Source organism: Chironomus tepperi, unplaced genomic scaffold (genome assembly GCF_022539635.2).
Source record: "Chironomus tepperi strain 1889 unplaced genomic scaffold, CSIRO-AGI_Ctep_v1 contig_344, whole genome shotgun sequence".
In the NCBI taxonomy this organism is placed as follows: domain Eukaryota; kingdom Metazoa; phylum Arthropoda; class Insecta; order Diptera; family Chironomidae; genus Chironomus; species Chironomus tepperi.
Window position 1 is genome coordinate 16340 of NW_027226466.1, and position 27720 is coordinate 44059.

The window sequence follows — 27720 nt, forward strand, 5'->3', positions numbered from 1 at the left end:
TTGTCTTAATGTGAATTGTCGTCCTTAGAACTTAACATAAAAGTAGTCAAAACGAATCACAATATTGGCAAACAGCAGCGAAAAATCGGCATTGGTCGTTGGCAAATAGAAAGACATTCGTAAAAATTTGGAAATTCCCGTTACGCAACATCCAAACAACTCCCATGTATATATACATGAAAAACCCACACCCACCCAACCAGAAAGGAAAGAAAGAAAAGAAAAAAAAATTTACATTTTCATCTCTCGCTGTTCTGTGTTTCATTCTAAATTGCTTGCTTGCTATATTCCTTCTACATAAAATAATCGCGCGCTCTTGAAACTGACTGAGAAATAAAAGAAGGAAGAAATACTTATCAATCATTTCTTTCTTTTTTCTTGTTTCTCATTTATTGGACGACATACAGTAGGCAGAACGGGAGTTTAACAAAAAAAAAGGATTAAAAAATGACTGATTCTCAATTACCAGCAGCAACTGCACAAAAATTTGGTACACTTATTCCCAATCGGATTTTTGGTGAGTTTTTTTGCCTTAAAAACAGGAATTTCTTCGTCTCGAAACTAATTGTATCTTGTCATTTCCATACATTTCTTTTATTACACAAACAAAAATCTGGGATTATCGTAAAAAAAATAATTCTTCTGCTGTGGAATGATTTCTAGTTGGTGGAATAAGGTAATAAATCAACTGACAATATTTTTTTTTCTCTACATTTGGGTTATTCTGTGAGTGAAAAGTGTGGATTCTTGGTGTTTTAGTTAAGACAGTTTACTAGGATTGAAATAATTTTGGAAAATCTAGAAACATTAGTGACAATTCAGTGTTTTTTTGTGAATTTTCGTGGTTAATAGTTTCGAAAACTTAAGATTCTTGCTCAACAAACACAGTAAAACAACTACTTTATCGTCTGCATCATTAAAATTACTAAAATAGTGCATATTGAAAGAAAATTTTAAGTTTTCAATTTAAAAGTTTGTGAAAATTCTAAGTAAACAAAGTTATTTCGATGTCTTGCAATTTAAAGCGTATTTTTCGATTGGAGATAACTAAGTATGCTTTTACTCTGTTTATATTCATGCATTTGATGCGAATTTAATATAATTAGTTGAATAATGAGTGGTAATTAAAGAAAACTGTATGAAAAATTGAAATTTTAACCGATTATTGCAAAACATACTAAAGTTTTGTTTACAAATTTAATTCAATTTATATTTTTGTTCAATTTAGTTTGTTTTATTATGTAAATTTGTTGTTAATGCATTACAAGAACTATGTTATAGTGTATTTGTAATGAAGAACTCCAAGTGGAATGTAATTAATCCTAATTTATATTCAAAATGATGTTTATTCTTCAAAGTTCAAAAGCAGACTGAACTTTGTACCCAAAGGGGCTTAAACTATGTTCAATAAATATTATTTGAATCGTAAATGGACGTTATGATTGAAATGAAGACTACATCCTGATTTAAATACGTTTGAAGCGAAGTTAACATTTTCAGTTGATACTTTCATACAAGAATCTCTACAATATATCAACATTTCATGAGAGTGCAGTTGACATAGAAATATACGACACCCAATGGATCATTTTGTTATAGTTTACAGATTATTGAACTATTTCCTAAAATTCCCAACTCACAGAATTTCCCATTTTCTTTCATCGAATATAAATTTCCTGAAAAATGAATGTGAAATAAACTTTTTTTATTCTTCATTCCATTCCATGTTCCCATCGTCTCCTTAAAAATATATAAAATTCTGCAGTGCCGAGACAACAGAAAGTGAACTATGTCGAGTATTTTCAGCTTACGGAAATGTTAAATCGACCAAAATAATTGTCGATCGTGCTGGCGTATCAAAAGGATACGGTTTTGTGACGTTCGAAACCGAATTAGAAGCTAGTCGATTACATGATGTAAGATTTAATTCTAATTAATTTTCAAACTTTTTTTACAAATTTCTGTAATTCTTGATTGAAGGGACGCTGTGTGATTTTACGTGATCGAAAATTAAATATTGCACCGGCAATCAAGAAGCAAACATTTGTGGCACCAAATGAGACCATTTACTATGCGGCCACAACACATCCTGGTCTTATAAATAATATACCCATCGAACAATTTCCTCAAGCAGCCGCCGCACTTTATTCGCCAGGTGAGCATCAAACAGATTTACCTTAACGTCGTCCTTCGTTCCATCGACACACAATTTGTTATTAAACATCCCTTAAACATTTGCTTCTTCGTCTTAAAGACTTTTTTTTCTGTCATTCTTCTTCTTCTTCATTGTGTGTTAGGGGAGAGTCAATTCTTGTGCCTTCATTCTTTCTTCTTTTACCCTCCACAAATATCTAATATGATCACAATCGTGTGCATATGCGTTAAGATATTGTAAAGGGGATTACTGCAAGATTTGATTTTTTTTTGTTCTTCTTTATGCCTTAAATCTTTATCTATTTTATACACATCCGTATCTGCGTACTCACAATCTGCATATATAAATTTTCGATTTTGAATATTTTCAGGCGTTCCATCTGCAACAGCATTATATCCACAAACAATGACTCCCGCTTATCCATTTTATCAACCTTTCATTCAGCCTATGGTAAATGTTGACATTTTTGATCTAGTTTTTTTTTCATTCCTCTATCACCATTCCTGTATCATGAATTTTAATTTTTTATTTTATTTACAGAACGTTCCTGCTATCTGGCCACCAAACTACCAAGCTGGTATGATATTGATATGTTCTCTTTTTTTTGAAGCTGTGTCATCAGTGATATGATTTTATCGGCAGTATATTGTTGAATGGGAGATTTAATGATTAAAGAGCTAACGGTTATTTGGAGTTTGAATTTTAATGAAATTCAGCGGACAATTTTTTGAATTTCAAAAGGACGTTATGTTTGTTTTGTGAAAAGTTGTGAAAATTCATGTTTAAGATGGAAATTTGAATTCAGTTTGAGACTTATTGTGTTAAGAAACAGTTTTAGAAGTGGAAGATTCATCTGCACTTACTTTAACAAGCCTAAAATAGAGAAATTTGAAAGAAAATTGAATTCAAAATTTTGTAAACAAAAGGCTGCTGAATTCTACAAAATTGTGGAAAATTATGCTGAATTCTGCTAAATTAATCAAAATTTTAAATTTGTGAAAGCAAAAAGCTGCTGAATTGGTCAAAATTAAGCTGAATTCTACAAAAGTTAGGCCAAATTCTACAGAAATTATGCTGAATTCTACAAAAATTAATCTGAATTCTACAAAAATTAATCTGAATTCTACAAAAATTAAACTAAATTCCACTGAATTGATAAAAATTCTCAACTTCTACAGAACTCCTCAAAATTAAGCTGAATTCTACAAAATCAAGCTGAATTCCGCTTCGTTGATGAAAATTCTTGGAAAATTCAAATTTCTTTCTAACGGAAAACAAGAAGTTAACATTAATTTCCCATGAAAAGACATTAAAATAATGATTGAGGAAGTTACCATCAATAACAGAAGTTCCAATCTACATAAATCTTGTCGGTTAAAAAAAAGTGAAATTAAATTGGATTTATGTCGCAAACAAAAAGCGCTAAAAATACTCCTATCAAAATTATATCACTGATGGTTAAATAAGCTCCAGTTTAATTCCCATAAATTAAATTTCCATAAATTTACATTCAAAACATGACTTTTTTTTTCTCTCTCCTGCCATGCCTTACCATCCTCCTCATCAATGGTACACACGAAAAAAAAAATAAAATCTACCTCCAACAGCATATACTGGACATAAATTCATTTAAATGGATCATGACTGTGAGTGCAATTTAACAGCATTTTAATTTTTAAGTTTTTTTTTTTAATTAAATTATTCATCTCAACATGAAAAAATCTGCGGAAGAGATATTTTGAGAAAGTGAATTTATACCCATTTATTGGATGATAATTTAATTTACACAGAAATTGATAAAAATTTAAAGGATGAGTCTTGAATCTCTATTTTAGATAGGGATTCGATTTTGGCATGTCATAAGCCCTAGTTGAAGTTTTTTTTTTATATATTTTTTTTTTGAGATATCGTCAATAAATCCCTCGGGTATACCTGTGAAAGGATGTGAATAAATCTGTGGAATTAAGACTCATCCCCACTTACCAGAGGCGTAGCTTGATAATTTTACTAAGGGGGGCCTGACCGTTATTTTTTAAAAATTTTTAAAATAGTAAAAAAAATTTAAAAATAAAAAATACGTTACAAATTTAACGGTTTTTGCAAATCTCTGAATAGGGCCCCCTGGCTACACCCCTGTCACCCACTCATCCACAGAAGTATATACATATAAATTTAGAATGAAGTAATTTTTTTGGGTGAAATTTGAAAGGCAATTTAAAAAAATACAAAAAAAAAAAAATAAAATAAAGAACGGTGAATAATGATAATGGAATGGCAATTATACATTAAAATATATACACACTCTAATAATAAATAAAAAAAAAATGTCCTAAAATATATTTTCCTCAAAAAATGAAGTGAATCACACAATTTAGATAATAAAAAAAATGCTACGAAGAAAAAAAAATATTTAAAATATACAAAAAAATAAAAAAAAAATTTAACTATAAATTTCGCATCTACAAAAAAATAATAAAAAAAGACGAAAGAATAACTTTCATTAAAACATATTATACACTTTAATATTAAATTAAACGTGACATGAAAACCATATTTTGATGGAGCAGCAAGTAAGGAAAATTATTTAAATTAAGGACTGGCGGCACTGACAAAAAAAACGTTATTTCAGAGTGTGGGCGTCTCAAATTCGACTCTAGATTGTCGAAAAATTCGAACATTTCGAACTCAAAAAAATTTAAATTTAAAAATTTAACGGTCAAAAAAAATTTGAAATTTTAAAAAATTAACGGTCGTTTTGAGACAGCCACACTCTGCATTATTTTAAAGTCAAATATTCTCTTGCGTGTCATTGGTTGGCAAATAATAGCACGAGAGTGAGAGATAAGAGAAATCCAATTAAATCGAAATTTTGGTGCCCAAAAAAACAAAAAAATATTCATTAATTTTTAATCACATTAAACTGCGATGATAAAGCTCTTCAAGCTTCCTCCGTTATTATTTTGAATATTTTTTAATGATCAAAAAGGACAGTGCTGTTGATTATGATGCGATAATAATAAAAAAATGACGTAGAAAAATAAAAATGTTAAATGTTGGACATGTCCCTATGTCTTACAAGAATCATAAATGTCAACCACGGATAGATTATGTGAATAAAATTCAACGAATTGTGAATGTGAAGAATTTTTTTATAAAACTTTTTTTTTGCATATAGACAAAAAAAAAGCTCAATTCAGACGAAATATATAAGAAAAAATTGTTATTTAATGAAATAATTACACTACGACATAAATATTCTCATGTGTGTTTCCATTTTTTTTTATTATCATGTGAAAAATTATTATTTGATGGTTGAGTGGATCCATGTGCTGGAAATAACAATTAAATAAGAAAAATGTGAGGTTTAATTATCAATTTAAAATTAGTTTTATGGTTTTTGTGGTTTTTAAATCCGTTAAAATTTAAATGACTACAAATTAGTAAAATTAAATTTTTGAATTTTTTGAAAACCGTTGAAGTTCAAACTTTTGAAAACTGATGAAATTCAAATTTTTGATAATCGTTAAGTTCAATTTGTTGACAAATTTGAAATTCAAAATTTTACAATATCAATCTTAAAAAAATCAAAATTTGCAAACCCAACAAAATTCAAATGTTGGAAAATTGTTAAGTTTCAAATTTTAAAAACCGGTGAAACTCAAACTTTTAAAACCGGCAAATTTTAAATTTTTGAAAAACAGTAAAATTTGCATTTGTATAATTTATACAAATTTGAAATTCTAAATCTTAAATAATTAAAAAATCTTAAAAAATCAAAATCTTGAAAATTAGAAAAATTGAAATTTTTGAAAACCGGAAAAATTCAAATTTTGAAAATCCGTAAAATTGAAATTTTTGAAAACCGGAAAAATTCAAAATTTTGAAAACCGTTAAACATTAAAATTCCATAATAACGAGAAACTTTATTAAAATACGTACAGACTTAATTCAGGTCAACTCAATGATTTACGACGATTTACATAGAAATTTTCATAAGGTTTCCTTACGGAATAAATGAGAAAATTAAGGAAGCTCAGCATTATTATATCTCATATATTTTCTTAAAGGCATTGGATCTGCCCAACCATTACATAGATACATAGCAATGCAAATCTCTCCTCAAAATACGAATGAAGATGATCAGAATGAAGGAAGAAAAAAAAAAAATAAGAAGAATGATGATAAACAAGCAATTCTCCAAGTCAATTTAATCCCCCACTATTACTAATGAAAATCTATAGATGTCTTTTTTGCAATAAGGTACTATTAAAAAATTTTGAGATATAAGTAATAAAAAAATCCCTTGTAGGTAGGAAGTGAAGATAACAGAAAATATTTATCTCCTTTATTTCGTACTTAAATGATGAATAAATTACAATTTAGTGATTTTCACTAAGTAAAGTGAATAAAATAAAAAATTCAAAATAAAAAAAGATGTGAATTCATGAGAAAAATGTGATAATGTTATTGATATATTTAATGAACAAATCAAGATATAACGATTAATACTAAACTTTCATCTCTTATTCTGTCATCTACTTAACAAAAAAATAATAGTAATTATCTGTCGAATATGAAAAAAAGATTTCAAATTGATATAAAAAAGAATAACAAATGTGCCAAAAAACTTCGTTTGACTGATCATATTTAAAAGTTTGCTTGCTTTTCTGTTGCTTTTTAATCAGAGTTGCAAAATTGACACCTGGCACAGTCCATAACCGTACAAATTTTTGGTAATTTGTATGGTTTTGCAAGAAAAAAAACCAGACAAAAACCGTAAAAAATTCTTAATAATTTGTATGGTTTTAGAAGAAAAAGCATAGACAAAGACCGTACAATTTGTATAGTTTCGAGAAAAACCACACGATTTTTTCAGAAATTGTAAGGTTTTTGCCTGTGCCAGATGCCTGCTTTGCCTAGTTTTCTTACAAAACCATATAAATTATCAAGAATTTGTACGGTTTTTACCTATGCCAAGTGAATGCCAGGTGCAACTCTGCCTAATTTTTACTCTTTTTTTCCGCTGATGGAAATACTAATTTTTGGGAAGGAAAAACTTTTTTTTCACTAACTAAATGCTTTAAATCTTTTTTTACTTATAAGTATCTAGTTTGTTCTATATATAGAGTTGTCAAAATTGTTCTCTCTTATGTAACGTATTTTTCCTCTTCCGTTCCTTTTTCCTCAAAGCACAATTTATCTAATCTCTTGTATTCTGTTGACAGTTATTTTTCTCCTGTGTGAAAGTTTTCTTTTTTAGTCTTTTTTGCTCCCCTTACATGTAACCATAAATTAATCACAATCAGTGTTTGATAGATAGATCGATATTGTTGATGATTTTCATGAGTTTTTTTGGTGAATTGGATGGTTTTGTTGAGATTTTTTTTCAAATTTTTGATGAATTTTACAAATTTCTAATTTTTTTTTGAAGATTTCAACATATTTTTAATTTTAGATATTGAGAATTTTAGCGTTCAGTTGATTTTTGAAAATTGACGCTTTGGAATTTTGAAAATTTTAACAAAATTCAAATTTTTAACAAATTTAGTGAAATTTTAATTTTTGAAAATTTCAATGAACTAGTGATTTTTTGAAAATCAAAGAGAAAGTCTCTTAAAAATTTAACAAATTTTCAATTTTTGATTTTTGAAAATTTAAACAAACAAAATTTTTTTGATAGGGTAAAAAATATAATTTCTTGCGCAAAATGCAGTTGAAATTTTTAACTGTCCATAACTTTTGAACGGAAGCATGAATTTTATTAAACAAAGTTTAAAAAAAATACGAATTTCGTGAAATTTCAGATTCCGTGAAAAAAATATTTTTAGGATGCTCCATTGCTTCAAAAATCGATCATTTATACTGTATATAATTTCTTGCGCAAAAAATATAATTTCTTGCGCAAAAAAATATAATTTCTTGCGCAATTTTGGACAAGTAGGCGATTGATTTTGACAACACAAAACTTGAATTTTTGGACGATTTATCCTCCTTTGTTACGTTGTTTTGCTTCCAAATGGTTTGAGGATGCTTCTTGATTATTTTAAAAATATTTTAGAGGTTGAAAACGCAAAAAAATTACCAAAACAAAATTTTCAAATTTTCGTGTTTAATTTTAGCCAAGTAGGCTAGCACAAAAAAATTTTGTTGTGATAATTTTTTCGCATTTTCAACCTCAGAAATATTTTAAAATGATCAAGAAGCATTCTTAAACTATTTAAAACGAAGACAACGTCGTAAAGAAGGGTAATTAATCAGAAAATTGAAGTTTTGTGCCATCAAAATTAATCGCTTACTTGTCCAGAATTGCGCAAGAAATTATATTTTTTTGCGCAAGAAATTATATTCAGTATAAATGATCGAATTTTGAAGCAATGGAGCATCCTAAAAAGATTTTTTTCACGGAATCTGAAATTTCACGAAATTCGTATTTTTTTAACCGATTTCGGTGTCAATAGAGTTTATCGTTGAGAAGGCATAAGCATTTAAAAATTTCATGTCAGAAAAAAAAATTTTTTTTGATGAATTTGTTCGCGCAAGAAATTATATAACGCAAGAAATTATATTTTTTACCCTAATTAAGAAAATTAAGAAGATTTTCAAAAAATTTCACGAAATCTAGATTTTTGAAAATTTTAACTTTTTTTTAATTTTTCAATAATTTTGAAGAATTTAAATTTTTCAAAAATTTATCAAGTTTATCAAATTTCAATGGTCATTCGATTTTTGAAAAATTAACAAATTTTGAATGATCAAAAATTCAACGAATTCTTGATTATTAAAAAATTCAACAATTTTTGAATTCTAAGCAAACTTTTGAATTTCTAAAAATTCAAAGTTGCAAAAACTCAAACTCAAAATTCGAAGAAATTCAAAAAAGTTAAAATTTATTAAAGATTTACTTTAAAATAAGAAGAATAAACCTCAGAAAACAAGCATAATTCTAATTCACACTAAATAAATTAAACACAAAAAGCCACAAATCAGCAGAAAAAGTCATGAAAATCAGAAGTAAAAGTTGAAAATTCTACAAAAAAAAAAACATTGAAAAAAATCCCACCTTTTTTAAAATAAAAAAAGCGAAAAAAAAAGAAAAAGTTTTAAAAAAAACTTTGTTTGATATAGTAAAAGCATAAAAGGATGTTAAAAGATGTCTAAAATATATCTCTATATATATACAATAAAAACAATGTAAAAGGAAGGAATATTTTAACGAAATTTATTGAACATATATAAAACTTATAAGGCAAGAACATGAAAAGAATCGAAAAAAATTTTTTTTTTGCTGTAACAACTATCTCGAGATAGAAAAAATGGAAGTGCAACATAATAAATAGATGAACACCCTCGAATAGATGAAAGCACATTTATATACACATAGCAACACACACAAGCCACACATCATTGGCATTATAGATGCGAATGGATAAAAATGGATGTCTTCTTTCTTTTTTTTTTGTTCTTTTTTGGGAGGCTTGAGGGATAATAATAGTAATAGATATAATAATAACAATACAGAACGTGAAACAAGCATGCACATAATTGTTATAAAAAATGATCTTTTTACGTACGAAAATGAAAAATGACAAAAAAAGGATCTGATAAGAAGTTATTAAATAAAATGAAATCAAAACTATATAACAATACTAGTAATAATGAATAACAATTTTGTTGTACAACAACGAAACAATTCATTCATGTGAGTTTTTTGTGAAATGGCATGGAAGTTTGTCGTATGTGGAAAAAAAGTAGTTCCATTAAAGTGTGAAATAATCATCTATAACGAGTGACAGTGTTGTAATACTAGATTGTCTGGGAGATGTTAGATCATTGACTCTTGAGGGTATGTAATGAAACCTAGCAAAACCCAGGGCATTACCTTCAGGTAAATGTCAAATTATAGATACCAAATAATGATTTGAACTTAAATATCCATCCAGAATTTAAGTTGATACTGTCAAATCTAGTTGTATAAATAACCAAGAATTTAGATTAATCCACATTCTACTCTGATTAGGCTTAGTTACTTATATGGTGTCTTGGCTAAACAATTTAGATTGTGTCCTGGTTAAAAGACTTGTACTTTGTCTTGATTAAATGAGTTATATTGTATCCTGGTAAAACAAACAAATGTGTGTCTTGACTAAACATCTTAAATTGTGTCTTGACTAAACAGTTTAAATTGTGTCTTGACTAAACAATTTAGATTGTATCCTGGCTAAAATACTTATACTTTGTCTTGATTAGATGAGTTAGATTATATACTTGCAAATCAGCTTAGTTTGTGTCTTGACCAATCATTTTTTAGATTGCGTCTTGACTAAATAGTTTAAATGATGTCTTGACTAAACAGATAAGTTTTTTTTTTTTGATCAAATAATTTAGTTTGTATCTTGACTAAACATTTTAGATTGTGTCTTGACTAATCAGTTTAAATGGTCTTGAGTAAACAGATAAGATTGTTTCTTGACAAAACAACTTAGTTTGTGTTCTAAAAGTTTAGATTGTGTCTTGGTTAAAATGGTATTCTAACAAAACATCTTGGATTGTATCCTGGCTAATCAACATAGAATGTGTCTTGACTAATTGAGGTTAGCTAACATTGATTTTGTCCAAACTTGCCAAGACTAGTCAACCTTGTTGGTTTCAGTGTTCATGCAATAATGATAGTCTAACCGAACTATAGCTATAGCTCAGTATAGACTCTTAGAACTAGGAACCCAAATTTAACTAGTAACCTGAACTAGTAACTTTGTCTACCCCAGATAACAACACTGCACAAGTAATGAGTGTAATCTACATTCACAAAAAAAAAGAAGTATGTTCTATGCCTGCATGAATGCATCGTTTTGTGGAACGAATATTACGAAAAAAACTTTACATCATATTTTATATTAATCTATAATAAAAAAAAAAAAAAATGAAAAATAAATGAGAAAGTGATTGAAACATGTTGAAAACACGGTTGATAGCGATGAATAGAGAATGATGGAAGTAGTTTGTAGTAGTGGAGATGAAAGGATGAAAAGGATAAAAAAAATTATTATACACATATTTAAAGTAATGAAATTATATATTATATATATATATTTATATAACTTATACTTTAAAAAAAATGATGAAAAAAAATGTGAAAAAAATGGTGAAATAAACACTGCAATATAATTTTAAGTGATACCTATATTAAATATTAAAAAAATTATTACTATTATTATTGAAAATAAATTGAGAATATATATATTGTCTTGAGGGAAGTTTTCATCTCTCGTGCCAAAAAAAAATGAATCTATACAAAAATAATAAGCATAAAAAAAGTCGTGTCAAAATGAATTCTTTCTAAGTCATTTTAGTGGCATAAAAAGGTCTCATTAAGGTCATTGCATTATAACATATAAAAAATATTTATGGGAAAAAAACTTTTTTTTTCTTCTCATAATTCTCAATGCAAAAAAAAATTAATTAAATTAATAAAAAAAAATTATTAATAATATTGATAGGATGTAAGGATTTAAAAAAAATGGAAGAAATGGAGATTATACACATTAATTAATTTTAAGGATGCTGTAACGGGTAAAATAAATCTATTAAAAAAAACTTTCCATACACACCATCCCTCAAAAAATGAAAAATAGAACTAGATTTTGACAATGAATTTGTAGCGCATCTGTCTATGGCAATTGGGGGATTTTAAAGTGATTTGTTGGATATTTCTTACTAGCTGCTAATTTTTCTAACCTAAGATATGTAAAATAAAGTTTAAAATAAATTAGTTCTGCGATAGGCGACATAATGATGGCTTGATGATAAACTGGTTTAGTAATTAGGAAACCGACAGTCTTCCGAATAGCACAACATGTTCACTAGAACACCACTAAGTCGCAATGTTCACAATGACAGCACAGAGACGACTTACTAATCGGGTCTAGGTCTAAGTTCACAAAGCCATTGTAAGGCTACTTGTAGTAATATCTACTTGTGGTTTGCATGAACATGTTCACTCTCTAAGCTCTCTTTAGTTCAAGTAATGATATGTAGTAAAGTTTTATCTGAACCAAGTCTGAACAGAGTAGAATCTAGAGTATCTAGCAATTTATTGGCGATTTTGCCAATACGAGAGTAATATCTTTGTTACCAAATGGTTGTATATCTGTTTCCCTATTTTCTGAGTTTGTGGGTTCGATTCCCACCAGAACCGATCTCTCTCTCACAATCATTAAAGTCTTAAATTGTTCAGCCTAATCTAGGTTTGACTAGAATTTGGCTCACTATTCGAGTAATCATACTGCGATGCAGTAAAGCTATAGATCTGCATATATTAGGCCATCTTTACTAGACTATATATTAGGCTCATAAAAGACGATGAAGGTTACATACATAAAAAACATAGGATCAACCTCAAGTCAGTTCAGGTTGATACAAAACCAGATTCAATATGAAAGTGACACTTAGTTAGCAAGACAATATTTAAACGCCATATTCTTAATGCCATCAAAATTCAAGAATCCTGTGTATAATTAAAAGAACGAGTCTAAGTTCCGCATCTTTTGGTCTGCAAATTGAACTGCCTAACCTTTAAGTAATGTGGGATACCTAACAAACATGTTTAGAACAAACATCTCATAAACACAAAAGTCTTATAGCACCGCTAAGTGTGTGATTGTAAAACCGCGCAGATGATTTTGTGACCATTTTCAGATCAATAATATGAAAACACAGTCAGCATCAGTTGCTGCTCAAAATCCAATTATTTTTCATATTTCATGATTATTTTTTGTTAAAAAAAAGACATTTAAATTTTCTTCCTATCAACATTCTTTCAAACATTTGTCTTCTATTCAGTTACAAGGATGTGATATACTTACAATTTGTAACGGTCATTTATTATTTGAATTAGTTTCGTTAAGTTTAACGAAGATCATAATGTTTAGTTTTTAACAGATTATTACACGCGACAACAAGTGTTAAAATAATTTATTAATTAAAGGACCAATAAAATATATAGACTGTTTTGGAGCGACATAACATTGGCGACGAGCATTAAAAGAACTGATAAGAGCATATTTAGGTAAGGAATAAAAGTGAAAAAGTAAAAAAAAAAAAAAAATGAAAAAAAAAAAGAGAAATGGAAGGAAATGAAAAAATATGTTTGTTGAGGATAGCGGTCGAGGCTAATCCTGTGCAAGTTGGCACAATAGATTTACCGGTTGAGGTTGAAAGAGCCAAGGGTAAAAATAAAAGTGTTATTTTATGTAATTAATAAATCTACCGGTTGAGGTTATGTCCGATGGTAGTGTGAAAAAAAAAAATATATATTTTTGAATGAAAATTAATTGTCTGTATTTATTACAGATGGAGTTGTTAGATTCAGCATATGTACCTGCATTTAAAGAGAATGCAGAAGGATCAGTTGCTCCTAGATGGAAGAAATGGTTAAAACAATTCGAGTTGCATTTAAAAGTCAAAAATATTGATGATCCAGAACTTAAAAAAGCTCATTTATTGTACTATGGAAAGGAAGATGTGCAGAAAGTGTTGGAAGAAGCTGATTGTCATGAAGATTTTGTGTCTGATTGCTATCAAAGAGCAATTCGGAAGCTAAATGAATACTTCCTTCCTAAAGTGTCCAGAATATATGAACGTTCTGTATTCAGAAAAATGGATCGAGAACCTGAAGAGAAAATTGAGAGTTATATCCTTAGATTAAAGAAGCAAGCAGATTATTGTGAATTTGGTGAGCAAACCGACTGGATGATAGTTGATCAAATTGTAGAGAAAATGCAGGAAAATGAAATTAAGAAGAAAATTTTGAGAGGAAATTATAACTTGGAGGAAATACAGCAAATTATTTCGACTGATGATTTAGTGAAGAAACAATTGATGTCGTATGAACGAAATGAAATTGAGCCAAATGTGAATGCAATAATAGCAAGCAAACGAAATAATTTTGAATGCTATTCTTGTGGTGCAAAAGGCCATTTATCGAAAGATCCTAAGTGTCCTGCACGTGATAAAATTTGCGGAAATTGTAACCAATTGGGACATTTCAAAAGGAAGTGCAGAAAACGATCGAGATTTGACAATGAAAGTTATGGCTATAAAGGAAATGCGTTCCATAAATCCACCTATAATGCAAAAAACTGGAAGCCGACTATGATTCACAATATTTCTGAGGAAACGATTGAAAGCAACGAAAGTGATAAATCTAAAGAAACTATTTATAATTTAAATGGAGGACATGAAGTTGACTGTTTAGTTGGCGGTGTTAAAATGACATTAGTTTTGGACACTGGTGCAAGTGCAAATGTTATCGCTGAGAAAGATTGGAATTGCCTTAAAAATCAATTTAAAGTGTTGAAGGAAGTTACTGGATCGGATAGAGTTTTCCGAGCATATGGAAGCAAAGAAAATTTGGAAACAATAGGAAGAGTCCAGTTATTAATTGAAGCAAATGGAAACAAAGAGCCCAGCTGGTTCTATATTATTAAAGATGGACAGAGATCCTTATTATCAGGAAAAACAGCGGAAGTTTTGAAGATCATTACAATCAAGAAAAATGTAGCTTTTCCGAAGATCCATGGTATTTAAATAAAATAAATTAGTGATTTTGACATAGTAGATGGAATAATGCATTATTTTACTGACTTTATTTTATTTAGATGTAATCGCAGTAATTCATATTGATAGATCAGTTACTCCGGTCGCTCAGCCATTTCGACGCATTCCTATTGCAATTGAGAATAAAGTAATTGAAAAATTGAAGCAATTGTTGGATGATGATATTGTTGAGTACGTGAATGAACCTTCACTATGGGTATCACCTATGGTCATCGTACCTAAACAAAATGATGTTCGAATATGCATTGATATGAGACAAGCGAATAAAGCGGTTCGAAGAGAATATTTTCCGTTACCGACGTTTGAAGAAATATCACAAAAATTACTTTGTTGCAAATATTTTTCTAAATTGGACATTCATCAAGCATATCATCAAATTGAAATTCATGAGTCATGTAGAGATATAACAACATTTATAACGCCATTGGGTCTTCTTCGATATAAACGATTACTATTTGGATTGAGTTCTGCCCCAGAAACATTTCAAAAAACAATGCAGCATATAACAAGAAATTTAAATGGGGTATTAGTTTACATTGATGATCTATTAGTTTATGGTGTGACAAAAGAAGATCATGACAAAAATCTTCAAGAATTATTGGAACGATTAAGATATTATAACGTTAAATTGAATTCAGAAAAGTGTCAGTTTAATATTCAGGAACTTGATTTTCTAGGATTTCATATTACACCAGAAGGAATACAAATTAGTGACGATAAAGTGAGAGCGATAAAAAATTTTAAAAATCCAAAGAATATTGAGGAAGTACATAGTTTTTTGGGACTCATTTCGTATGTCAGTAAATATGTACCACATTTAGCAACGATCGCAGCTCCACTGAATACACTCATAAAAAAACATGCTGTATTTGATTGGAAGAGTGAACATCAGAATGCATTTGACAAAATCAAAACCATCATATGTCAGCGTGAATCTTTAGCTATATTTGATCCAAAATGTAGAACAATGTTATTTACTGATGCTAGTCCTGTTGGATTGGGTGCTGTGTTAGTTCAAAATCAAGACAACAAATATAAGATTTGTGCATATGCATCGAAAACATTATCGGATACTGAAAAACGTTATGGACAGATAGAAAAAGAAGCTTTAGGCATAGTTTGGGGAGTGGAACGTTTTCATTATTATTTATTTGGAATAGAATTTGAAATATATACGGACCACAAACCATTAATATACATATTTAAAGCGGATTCTAGACCATGTTTGAGAATTGAGCGCTGGGTTTTACGACTGCAAGGATATTCATATAGAATAAATTACGTTAGAGGAAAGAACAATATAGCTGACCCATTATCAAGACTTCATGATTTAAACAAAAATGAAAGAAATTTTGATGAATGTGAAGTTATTATTCAAGCAGTATTTGATGGACATAAATCAATATCAATTAAGGAAATTGAAGAAGCTATGCAGGAAGATTCTGAATTGAAAGAAGTGGCGAAAAGTATGCGCACAGGAATTTGGCCAAAACACTTGCTAAGATACAAGTTAATAGCTTCAGAATTATGTGAGCAGAATCAATTAATGTTAAGAGGAAAAAGAATTGTTCTACCCAAAAAATTGCGATATAGAGCTGTAGATTTAGCGCATGAAGGGCACAATGGAATTGTAAAGCTAAAGAGAAATTTACGAGAAACTTTTTGGTGGCCATTTATGGATAAAATGGTAGAGGAATTTGTTCAGGATTGCATTGGATGTACGCTAGTTTCTAACGCTGACAATTACGAAGCAGTTACGACTACAGAATTGCCAACAAGACCATGGAAATATTTGGCTATAGACTTTTTTGGACCATTACCAACTAAAGAATATTTATTAGTTGTAGTAGACTATTATTCGAGATTTATAGAAGTTGAAGTCATGGCAACAATAACAGCACATAATACATTTCGGAAATTACAAGTTTTATTTTCGCGATTTGGATATCCTGAAATGATGAAGGCCGATTATGGTCCACAATTTCGTGAAGAGTTTAAAAAGTTGTGTGATCAATATGATATTAAGCTAGTTCATTCGCTACCGTACAGCCCACATCAAAATGGTGAAGTTGAAAGACAAAATCAAGGCATATTAAAGGCTATACAAATTAGCTGTGCTTTAGGTCGAGATTGGAAACTTGATTTACAAGATTATTTATTGATGTACAGAAGTACGCCCCACATGACTACTGGAAAATCACCAGCTGAATTATTGTTTGGTAGAAAAATTAAAAACCGATTTCCACTAATAACTGATGATGAATTAAAGGATAAGGAAATAAGAGAAACTGATGAAGCAAATAAAAGAAAGGGAAAAGAATATGCTGACAAGAGGGCGAAGTCAATAAATTTGAATATTGGTGATAAGGTTGTTGTAAAGAACTTTATCAGGAAAAACAAAATTGAAACCAATTTTAGTCCAGACATTCATGAAGTTTTGGAACGAAAAGGAACTAGATTGAGACTCCTAAATGTTAAATCAGGAGTTATAAATGAACGATATATTGGTCATGCTAAAAAGATTTCTTCAGGTAATCCTTTTCTTACAGAATTGGCCCATCAAAGTATTCAGCAAAACAACAACATTGATAGCAATAAGGAGCCACAACATGAAACAATCCCTGCAACTGAGGAAGAAGAAATCAAAGAGAATCCTGGAAGAACAAGACGAATACCACAACGATTTAATGAATACGAGATGTATTATACTCAAAATATTTTTAAAGAAGGGAAGATGTGATATACTTACAATTTGTAACGGTCATTTATTATTTGAATTAGTTTCGTTAAGTTTAACGAAGATCATAATGTTTAGTTTTTAACAGATTATTACACGCGACAACAAGTGTTAAAATAATTTATTAATTAAAGGACCAATAAAATATATAGACTGTTTTGGAGCGACATAACAAAGGAAGAAGACCTTCAAGACATACTTGTGGTTTTATGTCCACAAACATTCCAAACTTGCAAAAAATGTTTCCAATCTTTTACAAAACTTTATTCTTCAAACAATTTTTTAAAGATCCAGCAAGAAAACTTCATCAAGCCATTTAGTCTGTCACAGTGACTGTCAAGTTGCCCCGGATGATGCGCTACCCAAAAAACCAAATAATCCATTAAATGATAGCATGTGAAACTGGAACGACGATAGTTCTTTTTGTGACATAGAAATTAATTTTATTTAATCAATCCTTGTACTAGCTAAAATACGTACATACATGCTTGAAGTATAAGTCATGCAGCAAAAAAAAAGGAGCTGAAAATTCAACGAAGCACGAAAATCATTTTTTTGGTTCTTATTTCTTGTGTTTATGTTGCTTTTCTTGTGTAGTAAGTAAAAAAGAACCAGAAACCACCCCTCAGACAAAAAAAAAGGAAGCAGGCATCATGTGTATGTATTTAAACAAATATCAAAAAAACTACATGAGCTCATAGGCTTTGTCGCAATATTAAAAGCAGCAATGAGATAATATAAAAATTAAAAAAAAAAATATATACAGTCTGTCTTGTTACTTCTCATACATAAGCATACAATGTGATGGAATTCTTAGTAAGATCGAGGGAAGAAATCCTTTTGTTCATGTTATTGTGTGATTTTGTCATTTCTCACCCTCTATGAAATAACATCAACCCCACTTTTATGTCCCATTCCTTCCTATTCAAGTCCTCATTTAAGCAAACACTCTCGACACTTTTGAGAAGCACATAAAGAGAATGAGACGGAGATTCTTATAAAAAAAAAAACTTTGAGAGGTTTTTACTTTCAAATATTTACCCATGTCCTGTATACTCCTATATTTTTCTCAAGTATTATTAGCGCATCTTTTTGGGAAGCTATACGCTAAATGAGTCTTTTTGTTCCGTTTCTAATTTTTTGAAAGACATTGCAATTTTGTAAAAGAATTTCACATCTTGCTCTTTTGCTAAAATCGCTAGCTGTGGAAAGCAATTGTGATCCATAGTCTCTCTTCAGATGGCTCCTAAAACTGGCTCAATGTCTGGTACCAAATGCAACACTGTCTCAATCAACATCATCCTTCCATGATGTATCAGATTAATGCTTTAATAGGAATAGAACTTACGAACTCATTAAAAATGAGAGAGTTGACTTCTTGGTTACAAGGACCTTAATTTGAAATCAGCAAATTCGCTTATATAAAGCTTGCTCTAACAGACACAGTAGCAATTCATGGCTCTTTCAGCTATATTAGCTATAGATTGCTCAACGTTATCTATTTCGGTTGTTATATCAGGGCTTAAAATCTAGCCTGGCTAACTCAATCCATTCAATTGAATTCAAGTCATCTTAATTATTATTGAGTCGACCCTAGTTCATTTGATTTAGATATAGCTTAGACTTTATATGAAAACTGATGAAACCGAATTCCTTTTCAATTTCAAGGGGTGCACAACTACGACCCCTTGAAGTGGGGCAAAAAACTACAAAATTTACTCCAAAGAGCATGCAATTCCAAAATATGCTCTTCAAAGGGTATGGAACTACGAAAAAGCGCCTCAAAGGTCAAAGGGCATTCAATTACGAAAAATTGCGATTCAAGGAGTATTCAACTATGAAAAATGCGCTCCGAGTTCCTACAAGTACGAAAAATCAACTTTAAGGAGTATGCAGCTTTGAAAATAAAATTCAAGGGATATACAATTATGAAAATGCACTCCAAGAGGCATTCAACCATGAAAAATGCGCTTACTTGCAATATTCATTAGGACTTTCCAACTTAAAACTATCTTCGTCTCAAAAAACTCTTTCAACTGCTGTTTCTTTTTGTGTCTTCGTTTCTTAGGACAATTTTCACATACTCTCCTTGTTCTTGTTCATTTTCATTTTCATGGCTCATTAAAGTTTCACTTCCATTGTTTTTCCATTGAGTTCTATTTTAAATTGAAGAAAATTTATAACATTGGACTTATAAATCGATATTATGAGATGTATTTGACAATAAAAAAATGAAATGCGTGTTCATAAAAAATAAAAACCCTTTCCACGCAGTTACCCCAGATATTAAAGTAACCTAGTCATTCTGCTGCTCTCTTTTGTTCTGTCTTCCCTTGATTGATTATGAATGAAAAATTATAAAAATGGAAAAATAAGAAGCAATAAAATTTGTTGATCAGCTCTTAGTGAGTTACGCAAAAAACAGGAGCAAAATAACATAAATTTTATATACTTGAATGAATAGATGTGTAACGAATAATAACAGCAATGATATAGTTTCCAAATATCCACCCTAAAAAACATAAAAACCTCGCCCGATTCTAATCACATTTTTGGAAGCTTTTTTACTTCCTTTTCTTTTTGGTCTTCATTGTTTGTTTATTATGGATACATAAGGTAACATTATTAAGGACATAATTGAATTTTCATGCAATATATATGGAAAGAAATGCTGTCGATCAAACATTATTGATGACTTGAGAATTATGATAATTGAGTACTTTGGCAGAGGTATGTCCCTGTGAAATATGCAATAAATTTAATGATATTGAATATATACGGTTTTGGATGAAGTCTTTACGGTAGTTGTAGTTATACACAATGTAAGGGATGTGATCTGTTAAAGGATATAAGAATTGAAGATTAATTTATTGATCTTGAAGATTAAGATTGAATTGATGAAAATTAAGTGTTGTCCGTTTAAGAACTATTTGAATTTTCGCATCATTTTTTGCATCTTTTATTTCAAAAAGCCATTAAAAGTAAACTGATTTTAGCAGTTACAAAATTATTTGAATTTCGCATCTTTATCTTTAAATTCAAATTCTTGAATGCCGTTTTAAATTAAAAAAGTAAACATTCAAATAAAAATTAGCCGTTAAAAAATCGATAAAAAATCAATCAAACAAAAATTGACAGTTACAAAAAAATTTGAATTTCTGCATCACTTTCTGCTTCTTTTCATTTAAAATTCAAAAAGTCGTTGTTTCTAATTTTATAAATTGTCAAAAAGAAGCTTTCAAATCAAACGAATTTAAACGATTTTTCCTGTTAAATCACGTGTCTGACAATGATTGAATAAATTTACCCCATCAAACAGCGACAAGATTCAATAAATTCAATTTAAATTATCATAATTCTCAAGAAAATAAATATTTAAAAGAAAAATCATTGAAACTTTTTTAAACTAAATCGTGATCATCTCCTTATATATTTTAAAAAAGAAAATCTAGATGTTTTGCATGCTCACTACCTTTCTCACTTCCCCCTGTCTAATCTAACTAATCTATCTCTCTATCTTTATATATATCCTATATAAGAAAAAAATAAAATCAACCCGATTATATGTAATCAATAATATAAATTTGATAACATAAAAATCACGTTTTATAGCAAGAACGATAATACTAGGTCATATGTCGAACTCATTCAAGAGCAAAATATAAAAAAGAAGTAATTACAATGTTGTGATAAATCTCAGCTAACGAGTTCATTGCAAAAAATAAAGGTATATGTATATTTTCATTTCTTATTCCTTCCATTTCTTGTGAAAATCAAGGAAAAAAATTCGAGGGGCGTTCAACTTTTTTTTGGTTGAATTTTTAGGTTACTTAGATTTTAAAAAAATTGCCTAAAATCACTGATAATCACAAAATTATTGAAGATCAAGTGATGAGTTGCAAAACAGGCATTTGGCATAGGCAAAAACCGTACAATTTCTAGATAATTTGAAGGGTTTTTCTCACAAAACCATACAAATTACCAATAAATTGTACGGTTTTTGTATGTGACAGATGTCTGTTTTGCAACTCTGATATTGAAGATCAAATGTTGCATAACCAATTTTAACATCATAGTAGTCTAAATTTTCATCAAATAAAGTTGAACGCCCCTCGAAAAAAAAAATAAAAGTTTTTCTACCAATGTTTTTTATACTTTTTTCTCATTCTTTTGCGAGTCTACTTTCATAATAAAATAAGAAGGTATTTAAGCTCAATGATGATGATGATGAAGAAACCAAAAGTATCTTTTTTAATTGTATTTTAAAGATGGATTATTAATGATTAATTATATACACAACAAGAAAAATACTCGAATATTAAGTAATACGAATAACAATATATTATATAGATATATATACATTGGCCTATATACAGTATATTTACTCAATGATGATGGAACACTTTTTTTTAATTCTCACAAAAACAAAAAAAAAATGAGAAAAAAAAGGATTTTTTAACATTTTTTATTTCTTTTTTCTTGTATTAAGGAACGGAAGAGAATTTTTAACTCGCTTAATTTATGCATAATTTTACAAAAAAGGAAAAGAACAATTATTCCTTAATGTGGCTGCAGGGTTGGTTGGTTTTTCTGTTTGAACGCCCAAAAAAATTCTTCTTTGCTGCTAATTGCGGTAATCTGAGGATTCTTAAAATATTGAAGCTTCCGGAATGGCAAAGAAATCCTTTTGAGGACCGGGATGGCGTCGAATGTTACTCAAATACATGCAAGATCATGCAAATTTGCTGAGAATTTCATTCCGGATATCCTGATACAATTAACATGTTTACTGACTTTAATCTGTTTAAGGATGAATTTCATTAACCCTTAGACAATGTATCAGACTTGCTAGACATTGAAATTATCATAAATATCGATTCCAATACATAATTTGCCTCAATTATCTTCGGTAAGTGATTCTAGCCACCGTCTGCCAATTTACAAGTCTTGTTGAGATATTGAAAGATATTGGGAAGTAGCCATTTATCATATTTGCTACATAACAATTGTAAAGCAGACATCCAGACGCCAAGATGCAGTATTGAAGGTTAAATTGTATAAATCTATGCGGTCTTCGATATGTAGATTGGAAATTCAGTGTTGATATTTAATTTTTGACTTTGAAATGCAATTAGGTTCAGGATGTAGACTTAAAGGATTTAATGCTAATAAAGAAGGTCTTTGCAATGCATATTTAGGTTTGAATGGGAAAGATTTAATCAATCTCAATCAATTCATGCATTAAAAGTCCTTATAACTTATAAATTAGTAGTTCAGGCCCTTATAAGCTGTAATCTATTACATCTATTGATTACAAACTGTAATCTTTTAGTTCAACTCATTGCAAGCTATAATCTTTTAGATTTATTCATTATGAACGATAATCTAGAAGTTTCAATCCTTATAAGCTGTGATCTAGGATTTTGAATAAATTAAGGTTCATAAATGTTAAAAAATCAACAAAATTGTAGAAAATACTTCGATTTTCAAGCAGTAGATTGAAAATTGATGAGTTTTGTTGATATTGAGACAGTAAATTTAATAAAAGAACTTCCAGATGGATTTAAATACTCAAAATGATGTTTATTCTTCAGAGTTTGATAACAAACTAAAATATTTACATGAAAGGGCCAACAACTAAGAAAGGGGAAAACCAACTTATAGTTTGCAAATAAAATTTGAATATTAAATGGCAGTTGGCATATTCTCAGACATTTTACTGCTTTTAAGCTTCAATTTAGATTAAAATTAGACAAGATAACCAACAATCTTCAGCATACAACCCTGCAAAAGCCATTATCATCATCAATAGAATCAAGAACATAACAAAAAGCATTTTATGAAGTGAATAAAATTACAAATAAAAGAACAGATAAGTATTTTCTAACAATCTTTTACTATATACGCCTATTTTAATTTCCATTTTAACTCATACTCTACACAATGTTGAAGATGCCATCATCATCAGTCTATTTAATGAGCAGCACATTGCTCAACAATTTTTCTTCTCTATTTACATGTGAAAAAAATAAAAAAAAAAAACTTAAAAGAAATGAACAAAAAAAAGACATTACAGAGAACATATTTATTAAATGAAATAATATAATTATTATAATTATCTATAAACAAAAAAAATCAATTATATTTAGTCAAAAATGATAAAAATCTCAACAAAAATAAATCTAAAAAGTGGTCTATGAAGTAAAAGAACCTAATGAATATTTTAAAGACCTCAAGGTTGTGTTAAACTCTAAAAAAAATAAAATAAATGAAAATTTAAACTTTTACTCAATCTTTTTTTTAAAAAAAAAAGGAGATAAGGCAGTCATTTAAAATGCATCTCATGGCAATTATTTTATTGTGACTTAAACTATAATTAAATAATCATCTCTACTTATATATTAAAAAAAAATTAAATTTAATCATTATGGCAATTAAATAATTTGTTTTCTAAAAGAAAATCGAAATCGAAAATCAAAAAAATAAAAAATAAAAAAAAATGAATTAAGAAAAGGTAAAAAATAATAAATTTAATTTTCTTGTTAGACTTTATTGGATGGGAAATTCAATTTCCGAATTTTATTTGACTCAATGCGTATTTTTCTCATTTTGTGGATAACAAGCAACAGGTATGACAGATTCTATTTTAAGGCTGTTCTAATATTGTGATAATATCAGATTATTTGATACTTATTGTCTCATCTTACTCTTGAGATCGTTTGTCGGTAATGTAATTATGCTCATTTGACTGTCAAGGTTAGGGAAGCATGCTGGGCGGACGCATAGACATTCTTTCCTTAACAGAGAATGCGGATGTTCACCTAAATGAGCTTAATCTTGAGCAAACTCAATCAATATGAATGAGTATGCTCAATTTCGAAACCATACTCATGAATGTGCTCCTTGTATGATCGAAGGAAGTGAAAAAAGGAATTTTTCCAAAAAATTATGTTAACGAAGTAATAACAGTTATTACAAATTTGAATTAGATTCGTTAAGTTTACATTTTCAAATTTCTAACAACCGTTAAAACGGAAAAATTTTGAATTAGTAAAATTAACGTTAAACTTAATGAAACGGTAATTAATTATTTGAATTAGTTAACGAAACTAATTCAAATTATTAATAACCGTTATAACTTCTTGAATGTATTAAAAATATCCAAAAAGCACACTTCTTGGTCAGTATATTCACTGTTGCATTCTTACACTGCTATTGAAATTCACTGGATATGCTGCTCAGCACGTTTATTGTCATACTTGTTCATACTCATTAAATGAATATCAACACGAAAGTTTTGTGATTAATTAATCTCTTTTTAGTGCCAAAAACAAACAATTTAGAAAGTTAGTCGATTCTATCATTGATCACATACCTAATGTCAACAAGTTTTGACTGTAAACTTTATGTCCGAGTGCTGTGCTTTGAGAACTATTAAGTTTGTTAATTACTCAATCTGAAGCGACTTTTTCATGCAAAAATGCAGTCCATTTCAAGATCTACTTAAAGTAAGAAGAGAATACTTACTTACTTCCCTGGCTGGACAGGATAGTTATGATCCCTTAGACTAAAATACCCAAATTGATCCACAAACTAAGATTTTCTTAATTAGCCAAAGAATCAATGTTGACTTTAGCTTTTTCTAGGTAAATATCAACTAATATCCTTTAATAAACCCTTTTTAGTCTATCTGCACAAATCCTCATGAAATTCCTTGGCACATAATACAATATTATGCCTTATCTAGGGGTTGACATGCAAAGATATAACTTACAGCACTTTGTGTGCCAACAAAAATGATATCAGAAAGCCTTACACCATAAGGCCTTATATAAAGATAGTGAATTATGTTGCAAATTGATATTTCGGTCCTTTTACAGAGTTGGAAGTCGATTTGGAATTTTAAGAAATTAGTTAATTAATTTCGAGTTGACTTCCAGCTCTGCCCTGTTAGATTCCATTGTTTTAGAACAATTTGTAGAATTTTTGTTAGTCACGGATCAAGAGTTAGGGATCTTTAAGATCTGAGGAGTTAGAGCAGGATACTGTCATTTTGGTTTGAAAACTTCAAACTTAATTTCGGATTTTTCGAGATAAATTTCGAATATTTTAAACTTAATTTCGAAAATTTCGAACTTAATTTCGAATATTAAGAACTTAATTTTAAATTTTTCGACATTAATTTCAAACTTTTCGAAGAGAAAATTCAAAAAATTTCCGTTGCTCATTAGAACATTTAGTTTTAACGGTCAATTTGTTTTTGAATTTAGATTTTTCGATAGTTTGAAAATAACGGTCACTTTCGAAATGTCGCCAATGTGAGCTAAAAATGCGCTAATTCTAAATGGGTTATTTTATCGACAATCTTATGAGATTGGAACAATACACAGCAATTTTGAGTACAAAACTCAACTTGGTTATTTGAATTTTACACAGTTGTTGGAAGTAAAGCTCGAATTTTCCTAAGAAACGAAAATGTATCTAATGGATTGCCCAAATACTTGTAGGAAAGCCAAAAATACTTTTGGTTTGGGTGGATTTTCCCCTCAAAAATTAAAAAACATCCAACAAATGATCATTTTAAAATACTAAAATTCTAAAAATTTGTTCTCAAAATACAAGGACATCCATTCGTGATGAATATCTTGTTACAATCAAGTCAAATGAGCATCAAGTTAGACTAGTGATGGGAAACTATTTATTTTTCATGGCATACTGTGGTGGAAAGTCTCGGCTCAAATCGGATATGATTTATAGCACTTAAGCTTCACAATAGTGTGCCGCGGCACACAGGCTGCCCAGCACTGAGTATGACAATTCAAATTCAACATCCAACATTCAATCTAAGCTTGAAATGGAAACAAAAGAAGTCATCCAAAAAATACGCATTAAAACATAAAATTTTGGACATTAAAGTTCCCTATCCAATATAGACACAATAAATTGCATAGCAAGCAAAAAGAGAATAATGCAGAAGCAATGTTAAAGTATTTAGCAGGATTACAAAACGAATGAAAAAAATTCTTATTTAAAAAAATTACAATTTCATACATAAATTTAGGTCATAAAAAAAAAAATGAACATACCCTGACGATATTTCCACAAAAAAAAAGAATAACAAGAGGATGGAAAGAATAAATGAATACATTTATATATATAAAAAAAATTTAATAATAATGAAAATCTACATGAATGAATAAGAAGATATACTTTTACATATATACACATATATATATTTAAATAAATAATAAAAAAAAATGAACAAAAGTGAAGACGAATATTAGGTAATGATAAGTAATGTCAAGAAGGCATAATTAGATAATAAGAAATATAAGTCATTATACAAAAAAAAAAGAATCCACAAGCAATTTTATCTAAAAAAAACATGAGTGTACCTCCTCGTTAATCAATTTATTATTATCATCAATAAAATTTATTCATCCACTAATCTACTATTCAGGAACAGAGGTGTAATCAGGGGGGATTCAACCTTTTATGGATGTAAAATATGTTATTTTCAAGAATTGGTGTGAGGTTTGGGGTAGGGTTGGCATGTTGGAATGCTGACTTGCTTACTTCGCTGGACGTACAGATGATCTGCGATCCTTGACTTCTCTCAGTTGCCTTCCAAACTCTCTATCGATGGCCGCTCTTATGAGCTTCACAAACAATGTGTCCAGGCCATCGGAGTAGTTAGATTTTTATGCTTCCTTTATATCCTAAGTTGGCATGCATTCAAATATAATTGGCAAAAAACCCGTCGAATAACTACTTCCGCAGGTGCCATCGACGAAAGACGACAATCTGCAGGAAGGATCATGAACGTTAAGAAGATAGAATCAATATCTGAATTGAGGAAATTTTGGGTCTGCTTAATCTTGACTATACTACATTATACTGAGGGGTTTAGCCAAGATTTCCGAGTACTCCATTTTGGAGGTGACTCCTGTTTTTTTTTTTTAAATCTGAACATCAGTGACGGCACTTATTTGGACTTGTATGGTAGAGAATCTCAAAGTCAGCCAGAGCTGTTAAGTAACAGATCAAACCCTCAATATTGTGAGGACTTAGGTTCGATTCCTACCAAAGGCAGCTTGTCATGTCTTCTATATTTGATAAACTATCCCTAACCATTGTCTGTTATCCATCTTAAACAATAAGGTCAGATCTAGATCTCTATGGAATAGGATATACAAGATTGTATCAGAGTTGA

The 27720-nt window shown here is 29.4% G+C and overlaps 2 protein-coding genes across 2 annotated transcripts; both read left to right on the forward strand.

Moving 5' to 3' along the window:
• Nucleotides 1–447: 447 nt before the first annotated feature.
• On the forward strand, nucleotides 448–3819 carry LOC139093852 (protein boule-like). Its single transcript, XM_070644703.1, has 7 exons — nucleotides 448–517; nucleotides 664–676; nucleotides 1766–1916; nucleotides 1981–2155; nucleotides 2526–2605; nucleotides 2696–2732; nucleotides 3763–3819. The coding sequence occupies exons 1-7, from the start codon at nucleotides 448–450 to the stop codon at nucleotides 3786–3788; spliced, it is 552 nt and encodes a 183-aa protein (XP_070500804.1). The 3' UTR covers nucleotides 3789–3819.
• Nucleotides 3820–13456: 9637 nt separating this feature from the next.
• LOC139093855 (uncharacterized) lies at nucleotides 13457–14768 on the forward strand. Its single transcript, XM_070644705.1, has one exon. The coding sequence runs from the start codon at nucleotides 13475–13477 to the stop codon at nucleotides 14738–14740; it is 1266 nt and encodes a 421-aa protein (XP_070500806.1). The 5' UTR covers nucleotides 13457–13474; the 3' UTR covers nucleotides 14741–14768.
• Nucleotides 14769–27720: the final 12952 nt, after the last annotated feature.